This window comes from Sinohyriopsis cumingii, chromosome 17, assembly GCF_028554795.1.
Source record: "Sinohyriopsis cumingii isolate HCF-2022 chromosome 17, ASM2855479v2, whole genome shotgun sequence".
Taxonomy (NCBI): Eukaryota; Metazoa; Mollusca; class Bivalvia; order Unionida; family Unionidae; genus Sinohyriopsis; species Sinohyriopsis cumingii.
In genome coordinates this window covers 72,055,061-72,082,955 of record NC_142977.1, presented here as the reverse complement: position 1 = coordinate 72,082,955, position 27,895 = coordinate 72,055,061, and the positions used below count along the sequence as shown (strand labels likewise).

Genomic DNA, 27,895 nt, shown 5'->3' with positions numbered 1-27,895 from the left:
AACCTTACACAACAAACGTTATTTCAAACATGATAAAGGATTGATTTAATTATTGTTTCAGATATCTCAATAACTGGTTTTTCAGCGCTCAGATGTTTTAAAAGCTGTATAAAAAGCATCGAAATTTGGCTTTGAAAGTTTAGTAGTAACGCTATAACTTACACAATCGCGATAAGGAATATGCACACATAACTGTGTCAACCAAAATTACTATACGTAGCAACTGCTTTCTTGGTTTATGCAGTTACATCTAGAATATACAAACAAATAAGAATATGCTAAACTTTTTTACTGACTTTAATTGATTTTCTGTCAGGCGTTAAGAAGTATACTTCATGTAGCTTTGGCTTTTCAGTAGGTAGAAATGCTAAGCAATATAAAAAGCGTTCAAACTTTTTAAGTTAAAAACTGATTCAACGTTTGACTTCCTATTTTGCATCAATGAAAAGAATTCGAAGGCTGAGAAAAGCATTTTTTTTTAAATAGTTAAAAATATCTTTCTCACGTCTGACGTCAATTAAAACATAACTTACCGCAAAGAATATCATCCCGTCCTTCACCCATCCGATGACGACATCCGCAGGACGCATTAATCCGGTTTTGGATATCCCGAATCCCACCCAGCCCTTGGCTTTAGCCTTAATTTCAAACACGATTTCCACAGGAGAACTAAATCCCCATGATACAACAACATTTCCTCCTTGGTCTAGTTTTTCACGAAGTGGAAGTTCTCGCTCATAAACTTGCAAGGAGGATGGTCTTGGACTTGCAGTCAATGTTTGGTGCTCACAGATTATCAGGTTGAAGAAACCGCTGATGAAAACAACTCGTAAGAATAAGTTCATCATTTACATCACGTGCATGGCAAGACTATGCAAAGTCCAATTTTGCGGAATATTGCAATGGAACTCTAAGTATACTGAGAATGGATTGTCGTGTACAGACAACATTTGACATGCATGTAACTACTTTAATTTAATCAGTTTAAATATAACTTTCCGTGATAACGCGCCAGTCAGAAGCTGTCAGTTTCACAAGTAATATAATCCAGAAATCTAGCAATTTGGAATATAATTCTTTTTCAAAGTCTTGATCTGATAAATCATTGATATTTCTGCAAAAGCCGAAGGTTGTTATATTCTTAAAACAATTATTTGGTTACGTTGGAGACCGTGGTCAACTCTCCTTGCTGGATTCATCACGAGTCTTAAAAGAGCTTCAGGAATCAATGGGGCATTGCACATTTCGTTACCTACGAGTCATCATTGGCCTGACAGCGCGCGATTCAGCTGTCGGCCTCGCTTCAATTTTTCCGCTCCAGATCATTTGGCAAGTTAAATATTTTTTGTGATGCAGTGTATTATGAAGGAAAAGACATCAACCCATATCGGTATGGGTGGGAGTATGCGTACATGCATGAGTGAGAGCTGGAGCTCTGACTTCAAAAATAGTTCATGTCCTGACATTTTAAAAACTTGTAAGAGTTTTGGTTCGGTTTTTATAAAGGATTTTTATTTTGTTTTTATAAATAAACGCTTCCCTTGTGTAGTTTTAATTTAATTAGTTTCTTTGACCAATAACGCAAAAATGCATTAAAAGGGACAAATTGAAAGATACAGCAAAAAGAGGAATAACAGGAAGTGTAGAATATGGCTGCGATCAGAGCGATCTTTGTCAACCAGGACAGAACTACGTTTGTTTAAACAGCGATGGTCTTTGTACTACAGTGTTAGTTTTGATCGCACACCAAACATATCGCAAAGAACTTAACATCCTCCCTAATTCATTGTTGATAGTTCACACTTCAACAAATTTATAAGAATGATAGTTATGTAATTTAAATAATTTCTACTGTTGAAAAGGAAAACTCGTGCACATAAAACTTTTCATTGATGGCCGATGAGATGTCCTCAGTAAATTTGTGTAAATTTTGATTGTTCTCAAGACCCATTCACTCATCTGGAATCTCTTGCCTAGATAGCAATTTACAAATTACGAACATAAAATAAAATCCATGTAGTTTGAAAGCCGATTATTAGCATAATTAACAGAGTGTTTTCAACGTATTGGCAAAATCAGAATAAGGTGCAATTTAATTTTCAATCTTCGTAACAGATAACTTCTCACACAATGAAATAAATGATGTAGAATACAGGGGTCAAAAGTCACAGAGCATGCTTAAATATGTCGCATTTATACGTTGTAAACATAAAATCGCTTGTGCACTTAACCAAATGTATTCACTATGACGGTACTCACGTCCTAAAACGTAAATCTTTGCACGTATACTTAGGTCAGTATTTATGATGATACACAACATGCATATAGATAATACGCATTCTGGTAAACTTGATTAAAAGGCTTGCACAAGTCTGCAAAAGTAGTTTAAGGGATAACATATTCGGTAACTAATCGTTTATAATTCTGACCCAATCATCCCAAAAAACGTGCTTTATAACATCTATGTGCTGTTCCAATTTAACAGGCAAATGTACATCGTTTGATGGATTAGTACGAGGTCATGGTACACAAAATAATGTCAGGATTTCATTGTCATGATTACAGTGAGGGACAGGAAAAAGAATGATTATAAATTAGCAACTGTATCCTTGAATATATTTTACATGTCCGTGGTACAAGTCCAGGTTCTTTATCTGATCATGATTTGCATTCATACGATCTTTCCAATATATATTTTTAACATAAGTGAATAATAGGTTTCTGTCTCCTTGCATACTCCAATTTACTATGATAAAAAACATGGAGATTATTTTGACTGCCTACCTCTAATGTAAGCTTTGAGTTTGTACCATTGCTCTGTTATAAAGTTTAATAATTTAAAATAAGTTTATTTTAACATGGCATGTCATCAAAATTAAAATATTATGACAAAATAAAGTAATGTCCGATGTAAAATGAAATGTTTTTCCCCCAGATTGCAAATACACTAATATTGTGACAATGACCAAACCATGACACAATTTCAACAATTTGTGACACCTAATTTGTAACACCTAATTAGAACTTTTAGAATTAACTGGAGCTTAAACCTAAATTGTGGATATCATGGTTTTAGTACTCAGCAATATTTAACTAAATTCCTGCTTCGCAAGATTCATCCGTGAAGTAACGGATCAATCATTTATTTTGACCTTTTATATTTTATATTTTTTGTTGTTTTGATATTGTGCTTTTTGTGTTCCGGTGGGGATAATAAGGGGCGAACATTAAATGGTCAGTCTCTAAGTTTAAATAGATTTGAATTTTTACATGCAACTACCTTTTTCCATCAAGAAACGATGGCCCTCTTGGAATATTTTCCACGAGACAGTGTGTGTGTGTGTGTGTGTGTGTGTGGTCATTATAAATTTGACTTAAATCTTCCATGCTAAATGTGATTCCAGATACAAAGTTGTCCAATATCATAACAAGTAGTAGTATTGAACAACTTGCAATTCTAAGTCCAGCTAAAGTAAATGAGAATATTTGTTTCTGTAAATCTTAATGGCAACTCTTGTACAATATATATATATTCATTAAAAAAATTAAGCAACTATAAACGTTTTATTGGTTTCTTATTGAATTAACACATCTTTCTCAGCATGAAACGGCATAAACATGTTCACACATACAGATATATATATATATATATATATATATATATATATATATATATATATATATATATATATATATATATATATATATATATATAAGAAGGATGTATGAACTGTTGAAATTAACTGATACAGTTTCGCGATTTTCTTTCCTTTTTTTTAGTATTTTTTAGGCTATGCAAGGAAAATCGAGGTAGCTGTAATTTCGTACGAGAAGGAAAATAAATATTCTCTACATACATAGTTAGACCAGATTTATTTCGCCGAAACGTTTTCATGTCACATTTGAATGATATTTTCCACATCTATTTGACCCTCAAGACCCAAAACTAATTTGTCAAATGTGTGAAAAGATGATTCATTCAGCTGGGTGTTAACACCTTTTACACGAATAGTGTCATTACAAAATTGATTACATTCGTTAGAACCAGTTGCGTTTTAACGGGGGCGGGGGGGGGGGAATGTTCCTGGGCGCCACATCTCTTTGAGATCCAATACCATGGACGCCATAGGTCTTTGGGCGCCAAAACCTCGTTGAGCCTTCATCACCGCCATTTACCCTTAGTATGCATCTGGTTGCAATATAATGTATACATCATCCGTCCTTTTCTTTCTCCAAAGAAATAGTATTATGTTAATAACATAAATAACAGCACTTTGCTGTTTAACCGATGGCCTCTCCCAGTTTCAACGAGCACATATTTGATGATGTTACATTTCATCATCATCCGAGAATATAAATACAATTATTTCTTTATCTTTGTGGTTGCCCAATTCTAATAGAAAAAAACTTCCATGTTCATTTTGATGGAGTCTATCCACACATTATATGGCTCTTCAAAATACTGGGTTACCTCGTTCTCCACAGTACGAGGGTTATTTGAAAAATTCTGAATATTTTTTAAAAGCTTGTTTTTTTCTTCGAATCTCTCAATAAAATAACATCAATTAATGGACAAAGTAAAATGATTGGGTGCTGCACTTGCAGAACTAGGGACACGTGGAGATATAAGAGTGGAACGTGAAATAGGTAAATGAAGGCAACGTAGAAATTTCACGAAAATAGAACAATTCTATCACTTAGCAAAGAGCATAGAGGAAAATCCGGGCGCTCTTGGTGCACTCTCACAATGATATCAAGGTCGAGTTGGATAATTTACGGATGCAATTCTAAAATATCTCCTACGTTTTGAGATGATTTTGGTCGCGAATACGTAGAAAATGACCCACGTTGTCTCCGATTGGTGAGAGGGAATTAGCAATTAATGTGGACATGTGATACACAGTGAAAGATATTTATATTATTTATTATTACAAGTATTAATTGATCAGAGTTTTGTAATATACTGAAGAATCATTTGAAGTTTATAAAGGTTTGTGCAAGATATACCCTGTATGTGTTGACTGCTGATTAAAAACAGACATGGGTCGATGTCAACAAACAACTAATCCTTGTATGTGAAACAGTGACCAGATACGTTTGGGTGAAATTGTTACAGATGATGAAATATGAATTATTTTTCTTAAACCGACTAAAGAGAAGATAATAAAGTTTGGAGCAGAGAAAACGAGACAAGAACTTGCTTGACAACGGAGCATTATATGCATTAGTTTCACATGAAAAAGGCACATTGATCGCCAAAGTGTTGTGAAAAGTTGCGAAAAACTACCGAACTGTTCAGCGGTACCCGTTTTTTCCATCTACTACATAGCCAAATTAGTCGTCATGCCAAAAGACTAACGTAAGAAGCACATCATCCAGATAATGCCGCATCATCAGCACAGCCTTGGTTTATGGGTGAGTTTTGCCTGAATACCTGTATCAAAGACTCGCTGGGGAGCATATGATTTGAAGTATAGTTTTCCATACCCCAAAATGAACATAATGTGGCATTTATTGATTGGATAATCTGGCTGAGAACGTGTTTTGAGGTACATGGGAAGTATTTGGAGCGGATACGTAGACGTTACTGTTCGCTAATTAAACGTCTCTTTTTGTGAGGCACACTGATAGTCAGAACTTTTTCAATACACCTCGAATATCATATTCTTATACTATTAGTAAAAACCGATAAGTAATAGTTATGGAAAACATAACTACAGATATTCTGAAGCGAATTTCTCAGTTTGAATTTGAGATATGTAGCGTAGTACACGATATAGTTTGAATTTGATACATGTAGCGTAGTACAAGATATTGTTTGAAATTGATATATGTAGCGTAGTACAGGATATATTTTGAATTTGATATATGTAGCGTACATTTGATATATGTAGCGTACTACACGATACAGTTTGAATTTGATATATGTAGCGTAGTACACGATATAGTTTGAATTTGATATATGTAGCGTACCATACGATATAGTTTTAATTTGATATATGTAGCGTAGTACACGACAGAGTTTGAATTTGATATATGTACGTAATACACGATATAGTTTGAATTTAGGAAATTCGTCGCAATTTTACTTTTCATTATTTTAAATACTGTTTTTATCCTCTATTTTAAAACTTGTAGAAATAATAATGAAAGATCTATATTATTTAAAATCTTTCCTTTTGAAAGCAAGCATATAAGCAAACTGTCCTTTAGTTACTAGACTACTCAATTAAAAACATATATACATACACAACAGTGTGCATATTTTGTACAATTCCAAAAACTAATAATGACAATCATAAAGGCACATACGCAAAATAACAGAACCTTCCATTATTGCCGAGCGATGTCGCTACGAACAGGACTTGTCCAGCACCTCAGACTAATTGCCTGTGAAACAGTGCTTTCTAACGTTGTAACAATGACGACCTCTCTTTGACACATATACTGCAATATTAGTTTTGTGATTTTATTTTGCTGTTTCGTACTCGATACTAATTTCAGAAAGGAGAAATAATGGGATGGGGCTATGATCATCTCAACTAAAAAGACGTTGTTTATGCTGAAATGGAGTGCAGATCTAAGCAGGTTTAAAGACGAAGTCATCTAAAACTGCATATGGTGACAATCAATTACAATCATGGATCGGCGCAATTAGCTTCAGAATACGTCTTCATTTCCTCAGCGGGTTCGTCTCTAATATGATACTAAGGAAATACATGTCTTGTGTTTCAATACCAATGCGAAGAACTTTAATGGAAATTCAAATTAAGTCACGATCCGTCGATATACAATTAATTGAAGCACTTGATATATTTGTCAACAGGTTCGTCCCCAGACCTTTGAAAACATTGTTACGATTTTATCTTCCTGGCTGCTTTGGAACTCATGATGAAAGTCACAACCGGAACCCAGGATGTAACGCCCACAAAAGTTCCTGTTAATAGGCAGTTGCGACGAATGATAAGATTCTTTCAGTTTAATCTCGTTCATAGGTCGATAGAAAAAGATGCTCATTTGTTGAGAAAATACGCACGCTCTCTGTGTGTGTGTGTGTGTGTGTGTGTGTGTGGAGGGAGGAGTTGACACTCGTTGCGCTACATCTACCACCCTCCCCAAGGGTACGTTCCTAAACAGCTATATAGATACCTAGCAGATAAATTAGTAAATGTTCACATTTTCAGATTAAAAAATATCAAGTAACATGAACAGCAAACCACTGCATCACAAAAAGTCAACCGCAGATCCATCGTAACCTATAAGTTGTTGAGAGTTCAAACAAACTAAACTGTTTAAAACAAAAACCATCAAGAATGGTTATACAAAAGAAGAGAAATTGCCATTTTCTACTTGCAAAATAAAATATCAACATAAAACATCCATATGGTCAAATGAGTGTTCAATATTTGTCAGTGATAATTACATGCGAAATCAAACATTATATAATTCAAAATGTGTATGCCTGTTCCATTTAAGAGACTGACTTCATTATAGACATTAATTAAAGTTAAACATCAGGAAATATTTCTCCAGCCTTAGAAAACCAGTGCACTTTCATTTTATTGTCATTCTATGAAAAGTTTCCTCATGGCAGAAGGTCAGTTCTGTGTATTTAATTCAATACCTGACGTCAGAGAATGATAATGTGCTTTAAAAGGTATGTAAAATATGTAGAACTTATTTAAGAACTGAACTTCGTATTTTACGGGAATCATGAAGTCACGAGACTTGAAAATCGACCGCACACTGCATGAATGCAGCTGAAGCATAGGCCGTTCATGTATAGTGGTAGTCGAAATTAAAGCTATTACCGTTCATGTATTGTGAGATGTCGAATTAGGCGAAGGCCGTTCAGCAATAGTGGGTAGTCAAACTTAAGCGAGGGCCTTTCATGTATATTGGGTAGTTGAATTTTAAGCGATGTATTGTGAGAAGTCGAGTTTTAAGCAAAAGCCGTTCATATACTCTAGGTGGTCGAGTTTTAAGATTCATAACTTAACGAATCTTAAATTTTAAAAAAAGTCCATTCTTAAAACTACGCAGTTTTATAAATCACCATAAATCCTAAGAAGTAAATAACAGAACTTTGTTTAAGCCATTGTGTCAAACATTATCAAAGCGCACAAAATGGCGCATGAATGAATATGTAGGTCCTTTATGGTGTTATGAACGAATACCCTCCACATTTTATGTCACATGATGCCAATTTCAACCAATCTAAATGATTATTACAAAGGTTTAGGAACAGTACATTTAATTATTATTAAATGTACAGATAATAATTCCCTTAATAAATGAACACTTAATATTGGTGATTTTTGCATTTATGTAGCTCTTTTCCGTACAGCCTGATAGATATCGCGTTGCCTCACGGGAATATAGACCATAGACTTTTTTTGCAAAGTTTGCGAATCTTTAGAAGAAACCATTCGTGTTGCCAGGATACAAATGTTCGTTGTAGTCTTTGACTGAATATGGTGAACTTCATGAACCATGAAACAGAAGACATGCTTCTCGTTAGTGATCATTTCGGTGTTAATAGGGTATAATGAAGTATTTTAAACCAGTAAACCTTATATACATTGCAATGAAGCGAAAAGGAGGTCAACATAAAGCTATACTATGATTTATAAAACTTTATGCTCTCTCAAGAATGGTTAATATTTTGTTTTAGTACCTTTTGAAATTCAACTTGTGTTAGTATAGTGAAATATTTCAACTGCATAAAACCAATTAAAAATACGCTACGAAGTCATGACACTGCAGCATCTTGAATTAGAACATAAAACTGACGTTATGACAGCCAATGAATATAAATTATGCAATATAAATTACGTAATAATATACAAACTAGTCTTGAATAATCTTAACCGAGTATAACTGAAAAACATCAAGAAGCTGGGAAAGCCCTAGAACGAAATGTAGAATTGAGATGCTGTTATTTTCCTTTGAAGCTTCATCAGAATGGAGACGCTTCTTACGTCAGAAGCGGCATAGACTATAAAAAGCCCGAAGAGCGAGCATTGCGATTATTGTTCGTATCCAAACAGATGGACACATCACATCCGGTATGTACATTATGAATCATGCATGTACGTCCAGCTATAAATAGATAGGAAAAAGGATTTTGCTATAGACCACACAGTGTTCGACGTTAATTAAAATTAATTTTTAAAGAAATTTTAAATTAAATTACTGCATTCAAAGTTCAACAGAACGAAAAAAGAAATCATCCGTTCACATGGACATAACAAATTTGGACAGCATTTGCAGCGATAGGAAAGTTGATCCTCTGTTAAACGAATATTGCCTATGGGGAGTAAATCTTGCTGACATAAATTATGCACGTATTCCTGATACAAATTTCGCCCTGTAGTTTCGAATTGTGTGTAGTGTTTGATTTTTTATGATAAATAATTTACCAGATAATCTAACTGATATTTCTGGTTACTTAGAGGAAGAAAAAAAAAAGAGTTTCCTTTATTAATAAAAACAACTTTTATTCTTTTATATTTTGGTATATGATTTATTGTGTTGGATATTAAACCGACTGAACTTACTTCATTTGTGCATCTCTCAAGAGACTGCTAGCTCCGCCTGATTATTTTCACTTTTGGGACCAAGATGCAAATTGTGCAAATACTAACTTTCAACATCTTTTAATTTCTAATGTTCGCTCCAGCACGATTCGTGTTTCCTTTTTTTTTTCTTCTATTTTAATGACTACTTAATGTAGTATACGAGTTCATCTGTCGAACACTAAGAACACCTATTTGGATCAACTGCAGTTTTAGACGGAGTGTTCTCCCATTACTATAGTATATAAAGTAATTTTGGTCACAATACACGACAGCTACACTGAGATATGCCATCATTGTCTTGATTCTACCCGTACACAATTCCGCAATACCTGTCCCTGTTTCTGAAGCATTGGACTAATGCGGAACGGAACCAAATTAATACCGATATGGCGGAATGATACTGCTCAATCTGCCCGATAATCATACTCCATAATACAAGAGTTCACATCAGCCAGTAAAGTAGCTTCATATATTTGTACTTTTGAAGACACCCCACCCCTCAATAAAATAAAATAAAATATTTACAAAGAAAACGACAGAGCATAAATCGGGATTCATAACTAAATCAGGTACTAATTGCTTGTATGCAAAAGATGTACATCAACAGCCAGAACAAAATGCGTATTTGTCTATTGCCATTGTGTGGTCCTGACCTGGACAACTGGGAAGACACATTTGGTCAGTTAAGTATATATGCCACCGTTTTTCTTTATGAATGAATTAAAACAAAACGATTTTTCATCAAAATACTCTAATAAAGGTTAACAGCCTAATCAAAATTCCTCTTGCAACAATCGTTTTGGTGACAACAATCTATTGTTAATGTCATTTCTCTACTATAAAAGAACTACCCAAGGGGAGTAAATCATACTGTAATATTCTAATAAGTAATTCCTTATAAGAACTTAACATTTTAAAATATGACTGAAGGAAAGTAATAGTCTCTTTCCATCTTCACCTGCAAGGATGAGATAATCATATCTAGTCGATTGGTGCTTTCCATATTCAACATTCGTGTTTCTTCACAAGGAAATAACTGATTGCGATCGTCATCATACAATATGGAAATTGGAATGCATATATTATATACATATATACACCTTTCAAATTTCGTTTTGTTATACTCTGTCATTGGCTATTTATATTATTGTCGACCTATATCCTATATGTGACATTCTGCTGTGGTACAGCTTCTCTAATTAGGTCAACCTGAACCTAAATTATCCATAATGTGACGGATCATTTATCAATACACTCATCGTTTTGTTTCGTGTGAGTCTCTGCCATAACGTATGATGATTAAGGTAATCATAGTCATAAAGTAGAAACAGATTTTACAACAGCGAGTGAGCTACTTTGGGGCACTCAACTACGATTTAGATTTCCTGACATATAATGCGCAGGGAGATCTTGGTTTTCTCTGTCGAGTCTCTCAATGAATTCGGTTACAAGAGTTCCATTCTAAGCTCCTGTAGTATAATAAGCAGGGGGAGATCTGAGTTTACTCTGATGGTCCTCAGTGAGACTTCAGTCAAACAAAGTCGACCCTTTCAGCCGTATGTGTAATTTGCGGGTAGAGTTGAATTTTGTATGATTCGAGACAAACAGGGTTGACCCTGTGTAGAGTGTGCAGAGAGACCTGAGTTTGTGCTTTTCGATCTTCCTATGATTTGAGGCAAACGGGGTCGTTTCAGATCTGCCGTGCATATAGTGTGAGGGGACATCTGAGCTGACTCTTGTTTCTCTTCATTTGTTCAGACATACTGGGTCGACCCTCATCTGCTGGTACACTACGTCTACAGATCATTATCTACGTCGTTTTCTTTTGTTTGCGCGTTAAACACATGTAATTAATGTATTCTACTCTTGCTGAAGCCATGTCAGTGCATTGTAGTAAATGAAAATAGCATTTCACAAGGGAATTGCTGTAACTGATATAACTAGGAATATCTATCCTTTATTTTCAGGCCACGTTTCTAATAAATCAAGGTCTGATAATTTCAGCAACCACAAATCTTACATAAAAATTTGTTTCTGAAAATAACATCTTACAAAATCTGAGTTTTCTTAAAAACAGAAATAATTTGTAAATACATCGTTAAATCATTTTGTAAAATGGGAAAGTAATCGCCCACTGAATATTGAAAAAGTTTTTAATGAGGACTCTTGTTCTTTAACACACACACACACACACACACACACATGGACAAATTAAACACGTTTTAAAGCCTAAAATAAAAGGGCAACTATCAGTAAAACAAAACAGCAAATTTTCAAGAGATCGTGTTACACAGAAAAATCCCAATCGTGTTTTCGTCACGGAAGGCGTGAAAAAGAAAAAGAATAGAAAGTTTCGCCGGATAAACATTTAAATAGCCAAGAATGTCAACAGTGTTGTCAACCTGTCATCGGTTAAGTTGTCTGAGTCAGATATAAGTCTCCTTTCCAAGAGCCTCAACTTTTGTTCACGGCCTAAAACGCGACTGAAAGTAAACTTTAGTGACGATGCGAGAGATTCCATGACATTTATACTGTATTAAGTCGATTGATATGGTGTTGATGATACAGTTTTAAGTGGAAAGATATGGCGTTGATGATGCAGCTTTAAGTCAAGTGATATGGTGTTGATGATACGGTTTTAATTCCAGTGCTATGGCATTTATACCGTTTTAAGTGGAGAGATATGGCGTTGATGATGCAGCTTTAAGTCAAGTGATATGGTGTTGATGATACAGTTTTAAGTCAAGTGATATGGTGTTGATGATACAGTTTTAATTCCAGTGCTATGGCATTTATACCGTTTTAAGTGGAGAGATATGGCGTTGATGATGCAGCTTTAAGTCAAGTGATATGGTGTTGATGATACAGTTTTAAGTCCAGTGCTTTGGTGCTGATGATACAGTTTTAAGTCCAGTGCTTTGGTGCTGATGATACAGTTTTAAGTCCAGTGATATGTTGCTGATGATACAGTTTTAAGTCCAGTGATATGACATTTATGCCGTTTTAAGTGGAGAGATATGGCGTTGATAATGCAGCTTTAAGTCCAGTGATATGGTGTTGATGATACAGTTTTAAGTCCAATGATATGGTGTTGATGATACAGTTTTAAGTCTAGTGATATGTTATTGATGATAAGTTTTAAGTTGAGTGATATGGCATTGATTATAAGTTGTAAGTCCAATGATATGGCATTGATGATACAGTTTTAAGTCCAGTGATATGTTATTGATGATAAGTTTTAAGTTGAGTGATATGGCATTGATTATAAGTTGTAAGTCCAGTGATATGGTGTTGATGATACAGTTTTAAGTCCAATGATATGGCATTGATTATACACTGGTCAACAGTGAAATCATTACTGACTTGAAAAGGCCCTAATCTGTAGTATTTTGGTGTGCCGAACACGAATATAACCGTGAAAAATTTGTATTGGCTCTCGTTTTGAAGATATTCATATACCTCATTTTCTATGTTTCACTGTGTAAATTTCTCCAGTAGGACTGCAGCAACATCCGGAATAATGATGTAACATTGCATAATACCATCATGCTCACATCATCCACAGTTGATTGCATCATTTTCTGATGCAATGCAATACTGATGCCATGCGGCTGCTGAAGTAAGTTGACGTCAGCAGTGTACTATACATGTGTAGGCCTATTATACTAATGCCAGGCGGCTGCTGAAGCTGACGTAAGCAGTGTACTATATAAAGCCCAATCAGATAGGTTCAGCATTTAAAATATTTTAGACGTTGTGCGAGACAGTTCAAGCTACTGTTACATAAAACTTATTATTTTATCCATTTACGTACAATAAAGAACAGTAATGCCTCGAAAGTGTGTTAATACCGCGGACAATTTTTGCTATATTTGTGGGGAAGTGACATTTGCCAACCAGAAGAAAAGTATCAATTCTCAAGTGAAGAAGGCATATCATCTTTACTTCGGATGCAAGGTTGGTGACCAAGACAAGCCTTGGGCTCCGCATATATGCTGTGCTACATGTACAACACAGCTTTCACAGTGGTTGAATTGCAAAAGGTCATCAATGCCGTTTGCAGTCCCAATGGTGTGGAGAGAGCCAAGCAACCACCTAAATGACTGTTACTTCTGCTTGGTTCCTCCTCTTTCCGGCGGAATAACGAAGCGAAAGAAGTCGAGAATAGTCTACCCAAACATTCCGTCTGCATTGAGACCAGTTCCACATGGTGAGGGACTTCCTATTCCAGAACCTCCAGCAGAATATTCTCTTGATTCATCTGACGAAGACAAAGGTGAGTCGACCTGTTCTTCTCCTGGTCCATCAGCATGCAGTGATCCAGATTTTCACTGTGGTGCATCATCAACCCCACACAGAATAACACAGGAAGAACTAAATGACCTGATTCGTGATTTGGACTTATCAAAGAACAAGGCAGAATTGCTAGGATCAAGACTCCAACAATGGAATCTTCTAGAAGAAGATGTCACAATTACTGCATATCGAAAGCGCCACCAGCAATTGGAGCCTTTCTTCAGAAAGGAAAGTAATCTGATATTCTGTTCCGATATTGAGGGCCTCACGAATGCTTTAAAAATCACTCATGACCCACAAGAATGGAGACTATTTGTGGACTCTTCGAAACTGAGTCTCAAGGCTGTGCTTTTGCACAATGGAAACATTCTTCCATCTATTCCAGTAGCGTATGCTGTCCACATGAAAGAGACATACGATAACTTAAGGCAGCTGCTGAATTCCATTGAGTATAACAAGTACAGCTGGCACCTCTGTGGTGATTTGAAGGTAGTTGCCCTTTTAATGGGACTGCAGCAAGGATATACAAAATACATGTGTTTCTTATGCGAGTGGGATAGCCGAGCAAGGGAAATGCACTACATGAGGAAGGAATGGACTCACAGGCAGAATGTAGCCATTGGAGAGAAGAATATCCAACACCCAGCTCTGGTTGAGGCTCAGAAAATCTTGCTACCACCCCTTCACATCAAACTAGGTTTGATGAAGAATTTCGTGAAAGCCATTGACCGGACTTTGCCTGCATGAAAAATTCCCTCGACTCAGCGAAGCAAAGATTAAAGAGGGAGTTTTTGTGGGTCCTCAGATTCGAGAGCTTTTCAAAGATGACCGGTTCAACAACTTGCTGGAAGGTGACGCGAAACAAGCATGGAATGCTTTTCGCCTAGTTTCTACAAACTTCCTCGGAAATGTTAGGGCAGAAAACTATAAGGAACTAGTAGAAGACATGTTGATGAAGTATAAGAAACTTGGCTGCAATATGTCTCTAAAGATTCACTTCCTTCATTCCCATTTGGATTTCTTTCCTAGCAACTGTGGTATTGTTAGTGATGAACACGGCGAACGTTTTCATCAAGATATCGCAACAATGGAACAAATATACCAGGGAAAATGGTCCACTACAATGCTGGCTGACTACTGCTGGACACTCCTCAGAGATGCTCCCGAACAGCTGTACAAGAGACAGGCGAAGAAATCTAAGATGTAGTCAGTGACTTGATTTTTTATAGGTAGGCTATTACAGTTGACCTTTTACTATTGGAATGCATTTCGTTATGTAAACATTAATTTCTTGCAGATTACAAAAAAACTAGAGCCAATTTTGCAATTTGACTGTCATATTCGTGTTCAGCACATAAAAATTGATAAGAATTGACTAATTTTATTTCAGTAACATGACTTTTGTAAACATTTGTTGTCCAGTGTTATAAGTTGTAAGTCCAGTGATATGACATTGATGATAAGTCGTAAGTCCAGTGATATGGCATTGATGATAAGTTGTAAGTCGAGTGATATAACATTGATAATAAGTTGTAAGTCGAGTGATATGGCATTGATGATAAGTTGTAAGTCCAGTGATATAACATTGATGATAAGTTGTAAGTCGAGTGATATAACATTGATGATAAGTTGTAAGTCCAGTGATATGACATTGATAATAAGTTGTAAGTCGAGTGATATGGCATTGATGATAAGTTGTAAGTCGAGTGATATGACATTGATGATAAGTTGTAAGTCCAGTGATATGACATTGATAATAAGTTGTAAGTCGAGTGATATGGCATTTATACCGTTTTAAGTCGATTGATATGGTGTTGACGATACAGTTTTAAGTCCAGTGATATGGTGTTGACGATACAGTTTTAATTCCAGTGCTATGGCATTTATACCGTTTTAAGTGGAGAGATATGGCGTTGATGATGCAGCTTTAAGTCCAGTGATATGGTGTTGATGATACAGTTTTAAGTCCAGTGATATGGCATTGATGATAAGTTTTAAGTCGAGTGATATGGCATTGATGATAAGTTGTAAGTCGAGTGATATGACATTGATGTTAAGTTGTAAGTCCAGTGATATGTTATTGATTATAAGTTTTAAGTCGAGTGATATGGCATTGATGATAAGTTGTAAGTCCAGTGATATGACATTGATGATAAGTTGTAAGTCGAGTGATATGGCATTTATACCGTTTTAAGTCCAGTGATATGGCATTGGTGATAAGTTTCAAGTCCAATGATATGGATGATAAGTTGTAAGTCGAGAGTAGTGAATGGGGTCACTTTAGCGACAATGGGAATTAGCATTAAAAACCACCCTGGGTCACTTTGGCGACAATGGAAATTTAACATTAACCACCCTGGGTCACTTTGGCGACAATGGAAATTTAACACGGGCAAAAAACCCTGGATAAGATTAGCGACAATGGGAATTTAACATGGGGAATAGAGTTTGGGTCTGTCTAGGGACAAGGGGAATTGAACATGGGAATAGAGTTTGCGCTTGTCTAGGGACAAGGGGAATTGAACATGGGAATAGAGTTTGGGTTTGTCTAGGGACAAGGGGAATTGAACATGTTAGAATAAAAAACTACTTTAGGGACAAGGGGAATTGAACATGGGATTTTTTTTACAAAAAAAAATTTAAAAAAAGGGTAGGCAATGGAAAGTCAGTCTCTTTTCGAGAAATGTGGGTGGCCCTGATAAGGGCCTTTTGGTTTCTTCTGCTTCTAATTTCTTCTATTTCTCCACCAACTTCTTATTTTCTCTCCTACACTCTTTCTCTTCTTTTCTTCCTTTTTTCTCTTCTTTCTTCTTCTCCTCTTGTTCTTTCTTCCTCTTCTCATTTTCTTCTTCTTTTTCAATTTTTTCATTCCATGCTCTTATCCTTATCCTTTCCTCTTCATCCTCCTTCTCCTCCTTTATTTCTTTCATCACAGCACTTATCATTTCCTTTACTTTTCTTAAGTTGTTAATCTCCATCTTCACTCGATGGGGACTATAAGAATAGTGATCTTCGTTTAGCCTCACTAGCATTTGTTCCATCATGCCCAAATTGTCCAGGACGTCTTGCAATGTTTGCATTTTATCGAGGTGGTTTGAAGCCATCTTCTCTGTAGAATGGTTTGAACGACGAATACTGTGGGTTCTTATAGTGAAAGCGCGGACGTGATGGAAAACATCCCCCAAGACATAAAATTGATATTACCTAAATCATAACGAAACAACGCGCGGACGTGAAGGAAAACATCCCCCTACTTTCTCATTTCATACAATCTACTATCCACATAAGTGAAGCAACATTTAACAAACCCCAAATCTACTATTTACACACTCAAATCATTAAAACAAATCCATAATTTACTATCCACACAATCGTACGTGAGCGGTTACAAAACCCAAACTATACTCTCCACATACGCTAAGAAACAATAAACAAATCCATAATCTACTATCCACACAATCGTACGTGAACGGTTACAAAACCCAAACTATACTTTCCACATACGCTAAGAAACAATAAACAAACCCATAATCTACTATTCACACAAACTTACGTGAGCGCTTACAAACACAAACACACAAACACAAACACATACACTCACACTATGAAAAAGAGTCAGTGTTTATATTCACACTACTCTACCTACACACATTGGCAAATCGATTGTTATTTCTTTTCTAGAGTATTCGGGTAGCCCTGAAAAGGGATGGGTATTTTTTGGTTTTGTTTTTGTTTTGTTTGCTATGGCAATCTTTTAGTTTCTAAGAATGCGACGTCCTCTGAGGATAGACTTTCTGACGATAGGTCTGCTTCTTCCGAAAGAGAAGAAGAACTCTTTGGTGTCGATACGACAATCGACAAAGCCTCTGTCAGGTTCAGGTTCCTGCTGCTGCTGCTGCTGCTGCTGTTGTTGTTGTTGCTGTTGCTGCTGTCTCTGAAGTCTGTACTTCTCTGTCCATTCTTCTTTCTCCCTGTTCACTTCTTCTCCGAAGAGCTCTTCTATCAGGTCTTCAGTGACTTTTAACATTCTCACATTCTCTATCTCTTCTGGCTTCGGTATCAGACTGTGTCTGACCCTATGCAAATTCACGTATGCTTCTTTTAGCTTAGCTAGTTTGGAGCACATTTTCGTAGGAGGATGAGTCGACAATGCATGGTTAGACTGGAAACTGCCCCGGTTCTTAAAGTCAAAGCGCGGACGTGAAGGAAAACATCCCTCGACGGTTTTCGAGCCGCAACGTTCAATGAGTGTCTTGAGAGGGATAGTAAGAAGTCAAAGAGCATAAATCAACATTCTTACAGCCAAACAAACTACAAAGGCATTTTTTTTTCAAAACACAACATTTTTTATTCAAAATCACTTAACACTAACCAACAACTCTAACATTTTTTAACAATAATCCAACCATATAACATCAAACATTTTTTCAAATGACAAACATTTTTTTTCAATTCATACTCTACTTTAAACAGGGCTGACAACGTTGTGAATGAAATTGTGATTTCCACTGTTGGAAGTCATTAGGCCATTGATGGACACTACGTTTCCTAGCTTGAGACAAAAGATAAGCATAATGGTCACAAAACCATCGATCTACTTTCACATCGTTTCTAGAAGAAGAACGAGGATCAAAATGAGTCACTAAATGTTCTAAGGAATAGCCCAGGCTGGATGATGCAGAAAATACACACAGTACTGTCCGCACACCAAGGAATCTGTGCCTTGTAATTTCACATTAATGAATCGAGTAGTCTGAGCATTTCTTCTCATAAAGTCGATGATATCGTCTTCCAAAGGGGGCAATCCGTACGAATCGAAATATTCCACACATCCTCTTGAGGAAAGTAGAAGGCTACCCAGTGGGTTCCTGGGAGATGACTGTCGTCCGTGTTGATCACATAAGCTTGATGGTCTTGAGGTTTGCGATGAGGGAGTTCATCTTTAGCACAGACGACAGGATTCCAAGAAGCCGTATACGAACCATGGTTCAAAAGGTAATAAAGTTCCCAGGTATCCATGTTTTGTGTGTTTTTTCTTCTTCACAGGTAATGATAAGTGATCAATTCGATCCTGACTTTTTGCTTGAAAATGTCTGACAAATAACCGTTTCTTCGTTTCGTCTCCTCACTCTGATTCAGGAGAGCTTCGATACGATGGATCTCTTGAGTGGTTAATGGTGGACAAGAATGTTCATGCAAGTCTTTATACCACTGGTGCAACACGACTTCGTCCGATATGAGACTCCAAGCTTCGTCCAGATACTCGTTCAATTTTTCTTCTTGACTCAGCATCAGGCATTTATCGTGTTGAATTTGACTGGGATGATCGTTTTGACATCCATATCAATTTTTCTTGATCAATTCCGTCATTTTTTCGACCAAGTGTTTGGCAAAACAGGAGACTAAATGGGCTTCTTGTTCTGGCCATCTTGACTTCATCATGATAACTTCTTCTTTTTCCACGGTCTCCTCACATTCCATGTCTAAAGTTTCTCCACTAGGTAAAGAGGGATAACAGTCTTCCATGGCTTCTAGTAATCTAGAATGACTTCTCTCAAACTGTTGATTTCTATCGTATTATCGAATTCGGCATACAGGATGACGTTCACCGTTTCATCAGGGGTTCGTTTTGCAAACTGAATTTCCACACGAATCTGGCCGGATTTTATAGGGTGGAAATGTCCCTCGTCGCTGCCTTGGTCTGGAGTGAAATCAAAAGCCCACAAAGCATAGCCTCCTGCGTAATCCTCGTACGTAATACCCTGACTGGTGTTGGTTCCTAACTGACCAGTGGCTTCGTACAGGGACAAGTACGATCTCAAGTAATTCTTCTTGGTAAAGTTAGGTTCGAAAGGTCGGGTACACAAGGTCTTGCCATCGCGACTGACTTCGATCTTGGACACGTTGAAGTGTTGAAAGTAGAAAGGATTTTTAGTGATAGCTCCGTTGAAGGCTTCATTCTCGACCATACCAACCATCAAACGTTTGGGTAGCTGTCCTTGGAACAGATGATCTTGGATCATGGATTGCTGTCCCTTGGGAATGGTGAAGGTTTTCACTTCCACGCGTCGGATCGGATACTTGGCGGTCGTTCTGCTCAACGTCTGACTGATGTCGTTTCCCACTTTAGGTAACACTTCCACGCGTCGTACGTAGAGTCTGGCTTCTTCGATTTTGGTTTTGTACTCGTCACTATCAGCCATTAAATGGAAAGCGGTACTGCTCCGATTCAGTCTCAGGCGGACATCCACCCCGTTCAGCAAATACTTTTCTTGTAACCACATGTCCAAATGCAAACGATCCATCAGTTCTAAACTTGTGTTGGCTCGCATGATTCTCTTTCTTCGTTCTACAAATCCCTCATTGTGTTCTTTGGTTGTAATAGTTTCGAATTCTTCAAACTGGCCTGCATCGTCAGCTTCCCATACCACACAAGCATCGAGATGAGTGTTCTTGGCGTCTATTCCGTACGTCAAGAGATTTTCCAGGTACGCTCGATAAGGGTAAGTATCCATGCTGCTACTGACTAGTTTGTTATTCAAGTACAAGTCCACTCCACTGAACAAGGAATGCATGAAATTGTCGACGGGAGCTACTGCTTCATCGTCTATAGGACCTCCTGTCTTATCTGGAACTTTGACTTTCAGGTACAAGTAACTGCTATTCAGATCGATGTAATCTTCGGGCTGTCCTTTGATTTCAAACTCGATGGGAGCGGAATCTGTCAATGAGGAGACGGGATGAAATTCCACCCACTGGGATTCTTGCATGGTCATCATGGTGGGGGGCATGGCAAAGAGATCCAGTTCCGACTTGGAACAAGCGCAAGACTCTCGGTGCATCATTTTTTTTTGTTGCTGTTTCTCAATAATCGAAAACGTCTAAGTCTCGAACGGTTCTTCTTTTCTTGGCCTTTCTAGCTTTAGACGTGTGAAGTCTGTGAGAGGGTGTTTTCTTCGTCGTCTCTTTCTGCCTTGTCCTTGCTGTGGCGTCAGGGAAGTAGGAATGCCTGACTCGGTAGCGTGCAGGGCATTTATAGGTGTTTCGCGTCGGTCCAAAAGGTCTTTACCCGTTTGCAGCAAGACATTTTTGCCTGCCCTCATGAAAGCTTCTTTAGGGTTTTGTTTGTCGATGATGACATTTTGGAGAAATTCTTTGCCTTGCATCAGTGCCGCATCTTTCAAGGCGTGCAATCCGCGTGTCACCATCGGTTTCAAGACTGGGGCCACCGAACGAAAGGCCGATTTCAACATATCTCCTAAACCGTGTCCTCGCTCTCGAGCAACCCCTCGGTACACTGGATACATGACTTACGAGTCGTGAGAGAACCGTTTTCGAAAATGGAGTTTCACCGTGACTTTTCCTTTGGTGAATGAAATATTTTGTCCCAGATCTCCTTTTATAGCAATGTTGACCGTGTCCAAATAAGACTTACTGACAGGCAAATAGTGACGATGTACAAATTCGCGGTGGACGTGATAGGTGTTTCCACCTTCCTGGTCACTGGTCGTGGTACTATCCACTTTGAAAGGAATGACACGCAGTAACGGCACGGAGGTGTGTCCCACCACGTTATACTCCACCACATCGGAGTACACAAACATCAAATTCAGTCCTTGGTTCAGTTCTACCGGGTTTGCAAAAGCTCTGTAAAAATCCATATTACTGTTGATCTTGGGGCTCCAATTGTTTGCGACCATTCCTGCATGTCCACCCAAAATTTCAAACAAACTACCATTTAACCTGAGGGACAACGTTTGGGTATCCTGAAATTTCATCAGTAAGCGACGAGCCACTTTATGGTACTCCAGGGTGACACTTTTTTTTATTCTGTTCAGGGCTTTGCCAAAGGCTAACTCGAACCTGGAAGCAATGGTATCCACCAAATGTTGGCCACTAAAATAAAACCCTGACGGAATTTTCAAGGTGTAGATATTGAAGGGTGAACTGTTGGATGGTCTTATGTCGCCTGAAAACCCGATGTTAATCATGGTGTCTTGTAATTGTTGGTTCATGATTTCGACCTCAAAAAAGTTTTCAGTTTCAGTGATGTTTTTGATTTGTGTTGGGTGAATCATTTCTACCAAAGCCACTTCCCAATGGGCTTCTTGGTCTAACGGGATGGCCTGAGGTAATTTGGCCGTGTAACAGCACAACGTGTTCTTGGGAAACACCTCCATGGAACTGTCACTGGGTAAGGTTAAGTAAAATTGGTTTTGGTGACTCATAATTCCAGAGTTCTGTGGGTGTCCGAGGGGTTACTGGACGTCAGAGGCGTGTCTCCTACGGCCAACACTCCACTTTTCTTGGGGACAGCCCTCGTCGGGGACGTATCAAACAGGCGCTCAAACACCATCACTTCGTTGTCAGGAGTCACTTCTTGCGGGGCACGTCCGATGCTTCGATGGTTAGATTGGTTGTACGCTTGCACCAGGTGTGGTAAGATGTCGATGTACTTCAGAGTGTGGTGATGCGTAAAATATTTCCACATGCGTTGTTTCAAAGTGCGTTGAAAACGTTCCACGATGCTGGCTTTGGTTTCGGGATTCTCGATGGTAAAAAAATGAATGTCACGTTTCTTTAATTCTTTTTGGAAAGCTTGGTTCAGAAATTCGGTACCTTTCTCCGTTTGCCATCGAAGAGGGTGACGACCGCTTTGTTTCAACACCCGTCGCAAGGCTCGCACTAACTCGCTGCTCGATTTGGAAGTCAAGGGCACGACCCAGGCAAATTTGGAAAAGACGTCGATGACACAAAACATGGTCTTCTTTTCTTTTTTCACTTCTGGTTTCCCTTCTTTCTTTTTCACTTCTGTTGAAGGAGGAGTGGACATCATCTTTTTAACCCAAGCTTTCATTTCTTCTCGTTGGGGAGTGGGGGACGGGGTCAACAAGGATGCTGCAATCTTACTCGAAATGGGAGCTACTGACGGTGTTTGAAACACTTCTCGCATCTCTTCTTCCTCAGGTCTTCGTGGGGTAGCATCTCTGGTGACCCCTGCGGATGGTAGTAGTGGTGGTGGTGGTGGTGGTAGTGATGATGGTGCTGGACTTTTCATCAAGGTCTTAAAATCTTTCAGAGTGGGTAGAGCTGTTTCGTCTAAAGCTTTCTGGTGAAAGAGTTGCAGTCGTTGCAAGAGTTGACCGTACTTTTGCGATTTTTCTGTTTCGGACAAATCTTGGCGATCCATCAATGTTTGCAATTCGTGTTGTAACTGGGACATCTCGCTCAAATGGGGATTGGGAGGTAAATGCGGGGTGCGTTGTTCTTGCCAACGATGGTATTCCATCCATCGTTTGTAAGGTACTAAAGCTAGTTTTCGTCCTTCCATGGGGTTGTCAGGGGTCGATTCTGAGATCGTGGGACTTCAGAGGGCCTTTTTATCTTGCTCCCACCAGTCCTCCCAACACGGTTCCCAAGACTCCTTTCAGTAAGGGACCTAACAAGAGGGGTAAAATGCCTCCACGTTGGACGAACATCTTCTTCTTTTGACGAATGGGAATTTTCTTTTGAACCATTTGGCGAAGAACGTGACAATGTTTGCCTAAGCATTGTTTCTGGTGTTTGGACAAAGGGATCGTGCCTTTCAAGACGTTCAAACAGCATTCGCACACGGTATCGATGACCTCTTTGGAGGCTGAATGAATGAGTTTTTTTCGTGGAGGTGGAGAAGCTTTGGACAGGACAGATAACATGTCCCCATGTTTGACTAAACGAGGAGGCAGTCCTTTCCTTTTCTTTCCTTGGGGCTGTTTAGAAGAGGGATGTTTTCTGGAGGGTGACATCTTCAGGAGCACCAAAACACTGATACCCCGACTTGGTCACACACCTTTTTTATACTGGAACGCGTCGCCACTGATTGTCTTTACGTCGTATCAGTTTGAGGACAGGCATGACACGTCGTGCAGGGGTACGTTAAATCGAGAGAGTTCTTGCTTAGACAAATCCAGTAAACTTTGTAACATGCCCGATCTCTCTTGGACTTTGATTTTGGGAGAAGGTACTTTGTGAGCAGCGGCCACTGCCGCTAAATTGGAGGGACCTGCCACTGGGGAAGTTCTTGGGGTCATCAACAAAGAAGTTCTTGGTGTGATCAACGTCTCCAAGTACTCTTCAGTTCTTGGTGTCATCAACGGAGAAGTGAATGAACGTGAGGCTGCCGGAGACGCAGTCACCGCCGTGGCAGGTCGTGGTTTGCGAGTGTAAAGTTGCGTCCTGGCCGAAGTGCCTCTCTTGCGACTAGTTTTCTTCTGTGGGCTTTTCTTTTTCTGGGGACTTTTTCTCTGTTTCTTTTTCTGGGGGCTTCTTTTCTTTTTCCGGGGTGGTGTCTGGTAAGAGGAGGGTCCCGCCACTGGAGAAGTTCTCCTTGGGGACCTGGTCTTTTTCTTCTTCTTCTTATTGGAGCTTCGTTGGACTTTTTTCTTGGGGAGAAGTTTGGGGGCATTAGGATCCCATCTTAAGAGAGAGCGAATGATGACCCCTCCTAGAGTACCGCTCCCTCCAGGTTTCAAAATAATTTGTTTTTTGGTTTGAGTGCCGATGCGGGGATCGGCCAGTTGGGTCAAAGCAACTTTGTTTCGATCAAAAAAGCGTTTGGTTTGATGAGGAATCTGAATGATCCCTTGGAATAATTGACGTGCCGTCACCGTTAACCATCGTAAGACTTCTTTGAGACTAGCTTCTAAGACACGAGCTCGTATTTGTGGGGTTTTTTCTCGACTGATGCCATACAATGCACGAATCAATTTGACGGGAAGATGCGACTGAAGGGACGTCATGTTCAAAATGTGTGTGAGACAGACGAAAAGGGTCTGAGGTTTTTATAGATTTTTTTTGTGGAGTGAAATTAAGTCGAGGACGGAGACGTGTACAGGACAGGCCCTCCGTCTTGGCACCAGTGGTGAAACAAGTGGGTACGAAATCGCAAATCCTCGGGGGTCTAAGTTTCAAATCGACGAGTAAATAGGCGTGTGGAGTTTGAGTGGCATCGTCGTACGCCTGAGTCAACCAAGGCGTTCCTAACTGTTTGGCTAAGACTTGCACTTGCGATTTATCTCGAGGGCTTTTAAACAAGACCACGTAATGCGCATTGAGACTGATGGTGCGATGGGCTTTACTTTGTTGAAACAAATTTTGGGTGATGTAAACGACACTGGCATTACGGTGATGCCCTTTGCGCGTGAAGCACAGTTTAATTTCTTCTTCGTCTTCTCCTAACATGTCGTCAAAAATGACCAAATGGGTTTGACGGGAGTCAGAGACGATGCCGTCGTCTTCTTTAGGAATGCCTTCCACAAACACGATGGAATCGCCTTGACTTTCTCGCAAGAGGCTGTACGCCGATTGCCACTCTTTGTAACACCACACGATCCGCTGAGGTGGCCGATCGATCAAATGATGTTTATGTTCGATCAAACGTTTGACGAATTCGGTTTTGCCTCAACCGCTAGGTCCAGCAATGAGCATGTTAAAGGGATGGCGAAGATACAAAGCCTCCCAACTGGTACGATCTAAGTGTTCGTCGATGACTTTGACAGTGGAGGAAGAGGGAGCAGAGACAGCAGAGGTAGCCATAGTGTGAGGAATGTCACTTGTGACACAAAAAACAAACAAGACGAGAGTTTATATACTTTTTTCAGAACACGTTTATTGAATGTTTTAAACATGAATACGAAAGACAAAAATACATAAAAGCCAAAGGCTTAAGTACAAGGATAAAAGGCACATGATAACCATTAACGTGGAATAAAAACAAGTGTCTGTACAACATGGTTTGGGTAAAGTTCTGACCAGTTCTATAGGGGGTAAGGTCACACAAGTGTCCTCCCGAAAGGGTCTTTCAGGCCTGTCCACGACAGTCCTGTCCTGGGTGACGGGTTCTTCTGGTACTGTCACTAACACAGGTTGAAAAAGTCGCAAGGCTCACAATCGCACTCCACTTCAGAAGCCCCACACTTGAATTGTACCTGTCTAAACTTGTTTTGTGTTTCTCTGAAAGTATTCATCTTGTTCGCTTGGTAGTCACAATGAACTATCGATCTTGCCTAGGGTTCCTTTTTATATACAGACCAATACCGACGTGTCCATACGGTAAGGTGAAATGATTGGAAAGTCGCACTCGCTTCTGGTACACGATTTGATAGACTTTTTCCAAGGGTCGACTGACGATGTGGTTAGTGGGTAAACGTACAATCTTGTTCGGTTGATAGGTGGTCACTTTAAAGTGTTCATCCTCTCCCGATTACAAGGTTTCTTTCAATACCCCAAAGTTGACCACACGACTGGTACGATAATTCAGAGTCAATCCTTTCACTTTGCACGTCGTGTGCACTTCTCCTTGTGGGTCCCGGTATTCGTAGCCGTAATTTTTGGGACCGCCACTGACGAAACTTAGAATCTTGTCGTCGGGATGTTCGTCTGTCCAGGCTCCTAAACGGTCTCCTTCGATGTCAGGGTGCTGTTGACTCGGGTGATGGATGTAAATGCAACTGTCCGTGTCAAAGTACAGGACACGTTCCCCTAACAGTTCTAAAGCTTCGTACAATTTTAAGCGAACATGAGCTGTCACGTAAGCCGCAATGATGACATTTCCAAAAGGGTCGTCTTGTACAAAGTCCAGATCTTCTTCGTAATTGACCAAGATCAAATCCACGTGTTTCATGTATTTGGTTTTGTCGTGAATCATCTGGAAGTAGCGGGAAGGTTCTGTCAAATATTCCGTCTTGGGTAAACACGGTCGTTGTGCCATTTTACCCCATAAGCAATTTAACATCACTTTGGCAAACGATCGCCTGCCTTCGTTTTTCTCGATGTGGTCTAAAGAGATGCCTTCTTGTTCATAGTATTTCTCTTTGAATCTCTTTTGGTCTTCGGGAGTGTGACACCAGGACGGATAGCCGCTGGCTTGTTGCTTCAATTTCAAAAAGGCATCCACGTAGTCGGCGAAAATGCCTTTCTGACTCGGGTCACCCTTGTGGTATTGTTGTGTCTTGGGAAAGTGGCAAATTTCGTACACTTCTAACAGTTGGTATCCCATGTCCAGAGCTTTGAACAATTATACGCTGACCCAGGTTCCCGTCAAGGCCCGTTCTTCCTGGGTGTGCTGACAAGGTTGGTCTTGGTTGCACGTTTCGGCACAAGTACGGCACAAAGGAAACATCAGTTTGCCTTGGCAATGGTGAGGTAAGACGGGATGGTATAGGTTCGTGGGAGGCAAAACTTTACACTTGATCAAGCCTTCGTATTGTCGAATGTTTTTCAGGTCGATGTGTTCCGTGAACAATTGTGGGTGCCCTGCAGGAAAGCGACAATATTTGCAGACGTAAGGATACAGCGAACACACGTCCAAGTATTTGATTTCTTCTCCTTTCTCTTCGTCGGCTTGGTACAGCAAACAGGTGGCATTGGTCCTTCCTCCGTACAAACTATCCCTCGGTTCAGGGGGTCCATCAGCTTGTAACTTTCCACGACACGTTTAAACTCGGGATCGGTTTTCATACGGTGATCGTACTCGTGTTCCCACATTTCCACCACTTGGTATCCTTCCTGTTCTAACTTTAGGCGTCGCTGACAAGTGGCCTGGTACAAGTCTTCCATGGTTCGTTGTAAAAACTGATTTTTAGTGCCACGGTCAGGATAACAGACGGGACATCCGTGAAATAAGCAACCGTTAAACTCGTACACGATCTTGGGGTTTTCTAAGTCCCAACCATCGACCGAATACGTTCCGATGGTCTTTTCACTCCCTCCGTTGCGGGCATGCTGAATCCATTTGTCTTCCTTGTCGCAAAAGTAATGTAACCAACGTAGGGCTTTGACCGAGTACTGACGTTTGACATAGTGGGTCGTTTGAGGGCTGATGACAGCCACGGTGTTTTCAGGCATGAATCGTTGTCGATACACTAAGGAACACGCTTTGGCAATGGTGCAAGTTTCTTTCAAAGGATCGACCCCTCCGTGTTCCATGAACAGTTCTCGAAATTTTCCACAGCAACGTCGTAAAATGTCCACGTCGGAAC

At 39.2% G+C, this 27,895-nt stretch overlaps 1 protein-coding gene across 2 annotated transcripts in view; it reads right to left on the bottom strand.

The window, feature by feature from the left end:
• The window catches only part of LOC149779221 (DBH-like monooxygenase protein 1), a 63,283-nt gene that overhangs the window by 26,398 nt on the left and 8,990 nt on the right, over positions 1 to 27,895 (bottom strand). The window contains exon 1 of one of the 2 annotated variants that reach the window (XM_089939793.1): positions 534 to 1,212. The exons of the other annotated variant lie outside the window; for it this stretch is intronic. Within the exon in view, the coding sequence (XP_089795919.1) occupies positions 534 to 848 (315 nt within the window). The 5' untranslated portion in view covers positions 849 to 1,212. Of the gene's footprint in view, positions 1 to 533; positions 1,213 to 27,895 lie in introns of those variants that run through there. 2 annotated transcript variants of the gene reach the window in all.